General features: G+C 27.2%; 1 protein-coding gene across 2 annotated transcripts in view; it reads left to right on the plus strand.

Moving 5' to 3' along the window:
- LOC107448969 (U2 small nuclear riboprotein auxiliary factor 50) overlaps nucleotides 1-4,896 on the plus strand; it is a 30,072-nt gene extending 25,176 nt beyond the window's left edge. For both annotated transcript variants that reach the window (XM_016064349.3, XM_016064348.3), the window contains exons 12-13: nucleotides 2,514-2,617; nucleotides 4,356-4,896. In XM_016064349.3, coding sequence (XP_015919835.1) covers nucleotides 2,514-2,617; nucleotides 4,356-4,502 — 251 coding nt within the window. In that variant the 3' untranslated portion in view covers nucleotides 4,503-4,896. The remainder of the gene's footprint in view (nucleotides 1-2,513; nucleotides 2,618-4,355) is intronic.
- Nucleotides 4,897-6,000: the final 1,104 nt, after the last annotated feature.

The raw sequence follows: 6,000 nt of genomic DNA on the forward strand, positions 1-6,000 counted from the left end.
AGTACTTGAAAATGATATTAAATCCTTGAAAATTCAAAATGACCTTGAAAAGTATCGAAAACTCAGGAAAACAGCCCTATTTTCAGCATTTCTGTGTTTAACTTTTTGACGCACGTAAATGTGAGAGAATAACTTTCCCGCCTTTCAGATGATGACACGTACTGTTTGATTTTAGGATATTATGTATGTTTGGCTGATTTTAGGAATTTTAAATATTGGGAACTGCACCAGATTTTGACAAAATCTCGATTCTTATTCAGGCAATTTTAATATCAATCATCGATCTTCGTATTAAACTGATTTAAAAGCTATGTATTGCGATTCGTTTTCGCGTGATTCAAAATTTGTACTTAAGCATTTTTAAACCCCAAAATCGCGATTAGTTTTTCCGCAAGTTTAAAATCCAATGTCGCTATTTGTATTCACGCATTTTGCAATATCAAACATTGATTTTGCAATATCAAACATCGATGTTGTAATATCAAACATCGATTTTCGTATTTATACTCTATTTGAAGACTACTCGTTACGATTCGTGTTCATGTGACCATGTCGAGTGCGTGTGATCGATGCTACTGAAAAAAAAAATTAATTCAAGTATGAGTGGTTAATTAAAACAGTCAAAGTGACCAAAATTGTTAGTAAGAATCTATCAGAAGATATTGAGGTGAAAGTTGGCAACTGATTCAATTTAAAATGGTTGACCCATAATAAATTTAAAATGATAATTAAGCCGCAACATCCAATAATTGATTAATTTTCTTTAATAGAAAAGTGGTCAAAATTTCAAAATTATATTTAAGAACAATTTAAATTTCACTGTCTAAATGCTTCTGCCACTTTAAATATTAAATAAAAATCTCCCGGCAGAGTTGTTTTTAAATATCTAATTGATATCGTAGTATTATATAGAACATCCCCCCCCATCCTGCCCGAATTTTTGCTTATTCAGAGGTTGTATACCTAGCTTAAAATAGGCCTTGTGCAAAATTCAAATCTGACGTTTTTATGAATCATGAATTTTATTCTCGACTTGATGCCAATCACCCTTGCTTTTTTTATACTTAGATCACTTTCCGAAATCAAGAGAGCAATGGAAGTCTTATTTTTCAGTGCTGCTATTATCGTCTAACATTTATCGTCAATTAACTAGTATCGTCAAAACATTTTAGTTTAAAATGTAAAATTTTAGTCTATCTTTTTCTAAAATTTAAGTCCTTGAGAATTTTATAATAAGTCTTAAAAAGTTCTTGAAAAGTACTTGAATTTTATTTCTAAAGTAGAGCATGAACCCTGTAGTATGACTTAGGGCTATACTTAAAAATAAAAATTTTAAAAAAATTCAGCATTCTTATTCAAAAGATAAGATTGATTATAAGATTTACACTTTCTTAATTCATAGTAAGAAATTAATTGCGTGGCGTATTTAATCTTTCGAGAATTTGTCTTTTATTGTATATAAAATCATCCATTATCCTATTATTTTTATCTTGAATTTCTTATTATTATTTGAAAATATCACTTATAAGTCATTTTTGCAGAAATTGCCAAAATAAGAAGGGTTGATGGATTACAAATTTTGTATCATTTTAGGTTATGTTGGACATGTCAATGAATAATAACAAAACATTTCCCTTTTTCACACTGAAATTTGCAGTGAAGGTTTGGTAACTGTTTTACAAAAATTGTACACACCATTCGCATAGTTAAGCTTTAAAAATCAAAAGATTAGCAAACCAGACACCTATGCCAGACTTAGCAAACCAGACCTAAAACAGAAACTAGAGTTTTCCAACCAAACACATGGTTACTTATATAACAATCTTTTCATATTCAGAACTTAGTGCATCATATTTCACATATCAAATATATAAAAAAAATGAGAACGAACTTGAAACATTTTAACTTAATATCCTGAAATAAAAATTGGAGACTATCAATTTAAACCCATGGTACCACCCAAGGGAGAATATTGATAAGGAAACAAAATGGAATCGGTCACTTAAAGCTATTACAACAGTGTCAGAAATAAAGGAAGAAGATCCTTTTACATTCTTACTTTCAGAATTTTTCAATGTAATAATAGACAAACCTACATTTTGACTATGTCCTTCTTTACTACTTTTTAAATAGTTTTTAGAATAATGAAGGGAAATTTAAAAAAGCTTAACCTCCCTAAGTTGCTGGCTCCCTTCTTACACTTGTGTTAGTTGAGAATCTTTTTCGCATTTAAAGGTTTTATAGGGTGTAAATGCCCCCCCCCCTTAAAAATCGACTTATTGAAAAAAATTTGACTAATTGAAATTTTAGCAGTTGAAAAAGAATTCATTGTTATAATTTAAATTTTTGCCACAGTTTTGAAATAATTTCAAACTATCCAATCATCTAGTTATAGAAGTTTGACTGTATTTCATTTCTTCTTATCTCATTGTTTGTATTAAGTTTCTTATATCATTGTTTATAATTATAATACACTAGTTACTTGCTTTAAACAAAAATTTTTCTCTTTGCAGATATTTTAGAGGATATTAGAGAAGAATGTACAAAATATGGTACTGTTAAGAGTATTGAAATTCCACGACCAATTGAAGGTGTAGATGTCCCTGGATGTGGAAAAGTAAGAATTTCAAACTTATCTTCACATTATTTTCTGAAATTAAATGCTAGTTTAATCTTATATGGTGGAAAAAAAACCTACCATGATTAGATTACACAGTTGCTTCCTGTATGCAACTAAAAATGACTGTTTTTCAAATCACAGAGTTCTGTGAAAACCGAGATTCAGCATTGTTTACTTGACTACTGTTGCCATTTATCAGAAATTTTTTTAAACTATAGTCAAACTTGTTTATATACAAACACTAAGGGGCTGCAATTTTTGCTCATTACAATCGAGTGCTCTGAAAAAAGTTAGTTAAAAAAAAGTAAGAATTCAATCATAGTAAATAGTACTACTAAAATAGTAATATATTTTTTATTTCTGTGCAGTACGAAAGAAGCTAATTTGCATTGAACTGTAAATAGTACTGCTGAGTAGTAATTTGGTACTTTATTTTTTATTTCTGTGCAGTACGAAAGAAGCTAATTTGCATTGAACTGTTTTATTTTCTCTTTGCTGTGTTATGGTCCGACTAAAGCTAATGGTCTGTTATACGTCTTTGACATCAATAAGTCTATTGTTGATCCAAAAAACAATAATAAGGAGTATTTCCTAGAAAGTATGAAAAGGTGAAATTAGTTAAACAATTTTATGAATAAAAAATATTGCTCGCTAAAGCCAGGGTTTGCTTGTTAAAAATGAGACATGCTCCATTAAGACTTAACGTTGTACCAACCTAATATTTTCGATTTCGTCATTAAATCGAAGCTTGTTATAAGCGAGTTTGACTGTTGTTGGTATTAAAGATAGTGTTAGGTATTTTTCATTAATAGGATGCATGCCGTTTTTAAAAATTGCTTAAAAGTGCTTATTTTTTTTATTTAAATTTTTTAAAAGCCCTTAAAGGTGCTTTTTTTTATTCAGAGTTTATGAAAAGTGCTTAATTTTCTATATTTTAGAAATATATTTTTTCTTTGCCGTGGCGATTGTCGCTCTAAATTTTAAAAAAAATGCTTGATTTTCACAATTTTCTCTACAATATTTATCAGAAACTAGTTATTTTATCATGATTATGTGAAGCTTGTGAAAATGTTTTTGATTTTTATTGATTTTATGTCATAAATTAAGAACTTTAACTGTACAGATCCTAATTATGATTTTTTTGGAAAGTGATTAAAAGTATTTTTTGAGTGCTTAAAAAGTACTTACAAAGTACTTATTTTTTGTTGAAAAATCTGGCTACATACCCTGAAAGTCAAAGAGGGGGGAATCATTTTTCTTTTTGAAAACTTTCCTTGCATAATTTTTTAACATAGAAATTTTCTTATTTTTCGTTTTGCAATGATGATTAAAGTAGATTTTTCACCTAATATCTCAAAACTGTTGGAAACGTGCTTAGGCTTTATTCTGTCTCTTACGCATTAAAAATTTTAAATAAAAAAATTTTAAAAAATTTGTATCTTGTTTTTGTATTATTTTTATAGTGTGACTTTAGTTTTTATTTTCATAAATTTAATAGATGCAGATACATTTATAGGCATTTTGTATTGTTAAAAAATAAAGAAATAATTTTTTATTTTTTTGAAAGAACAAATTTTGTCAATATAGTGAGATATGTTTTTCATTGTGTTTATTAAATAGCAATAAAATCTATTTCTACCCTATTCATTGTATTGATAAAAAATAGCTTTTAAAATATTAGTAAAATTGCTGGTTATTGCTGCAGTTCATTGAAAAATATTTACTTTTTTTTTAGGTCTTTGTTGAATTTAACTCTATTATTGACTGTCAAAAAGCTCAACAATCATTGACTGGTAGAAAATTTGCCAACAGAGTTGTGGTCACTTCATATTTCGACCCTGATCGTTATCATCGAAGAGATTTCGGAATGTCCGTGTGTTGATGAACATAGATCAAAAGTTTCAGCATTTCGGCATCATTGCTTTCACTAGCCATTAATAAATTTCTCATGCTCATTTGCTTTAAATTTTTAATTGACAAGATTTTATGTTATTTGCAGTCAACATTCTCTAAGTTTTTGTGTTGTGAACTGCAGATTTATCTAATGTAATTAAAGTAACATCTCTTTTTTTTATTGAAATAAATAAGTTCTTCTTCAATAGAGACTGAAAAATCTATACATTGCTAATTATTTTTTTTCTTCATATTTGTACTATGTTATGCCTCTTTTTTTTTCCTTAGAAAAAAATATTCATTGTATGTATGTGTCTGTGGATTTTCATTTGTAATCTGGGTATTATTGTAAGCTTCAGAAAAATAAAAACTGTAAATTAAAAGATGGTTAACCTGTTATTTATTAATATATTTAATGTATGTACTTATTCCTAAAGCTTTTATATTACATTCTGTGAATCCCACTTCAAATCAACACTTTTTTTAGGTCAATAATTTAGGTTGCTATGAAATTTGGTTCATTTATTAAGCCAGCTTCTAAAAATAAAACATTTCATAATTTTGAGTTGAGCATTTTTAAATTCTGAAAATTCACTTGTAACTGAAAACTATTCAATTTAGAATAACTAAATTGTGTATTGTTTTGCTCTATGTTTAATGACAATTTATGAAAATAGTGATAAATTATAATTTTTTTTTTTTTTTTTTTCAATTTAAATTTTTTTTCTTAAAAGCTTGTAAAAAAAGAGAGAAATGTGCGTCTCATAATTTTCAAAATTTTTTTTAATTAAAAAGAATAATAGTAATTAAAATAATATGTAATGATAATAAACTAAACTATATACAGTATGCATAAAAAAATTTTTGGTTTTTAAAAACTCTTAAAGATGCTTATTTTTCATTAAGTTTGTAAAAAGTGCTTAATTTTCTAAAATATATTCTATAAATTTTTTCTTATGGCAATTATTGTGAATTTTGCAAAAAGAGTGATTTTCACTACAGTGTCAATTGAACTGTTTTAGCGTAGCGACATCCATGTTGTATTTAGTCATGTTGTACTATGTCGCATGTTAGATCAACTACTAGTTAGCGTGCACGGAACTAGATGATTAGGATTCCTGCCTTCATTTATGCAACTCACTGAATTTTTCCCGAAAATTACTTTTTGCCTTCATCACGAGTTTTGGAAGTTATCCAGTATTTTATTTAAATACTTCATTACTCTGCTCAGGACAAGTTTTTCTCCTTTCTGTGTTTCGCCTAAAGTAATTTTTTTTAAATCTATAATAATTATTAAATTAAAAGAAATTTTTTATAATAAAATATTAGATATATAAATTTTTTTAAACATTTATAACAGATTATTATTATTTTTATACAATTAAAATTAAATGATGCGAAAAAAGTGGTGGGGAAAATTTTAACATAATTAGGATAACCTTAAAGAACTTTCATCCATAACTTTGCTAGACTCTCTGAGATTATAA

The sequence above is a fragment of the Parasteatoda tepidariorum genome, chromosome 10, assembly GCF_043381705.1.
Source record: "Parasteatoda tepidariorum isolate YZ-2023 chromosome 10, CAS_Ptep_4.0, whole genome shotgun sequence".
NCBI classification, from domain to species: domain Eukaryota; kingdom Metazoa; phylum Arthropoda; class Arachnida; order Araneae; family Theridiidae; genus Parasteatoda; species Parasteatoda tepidariorum.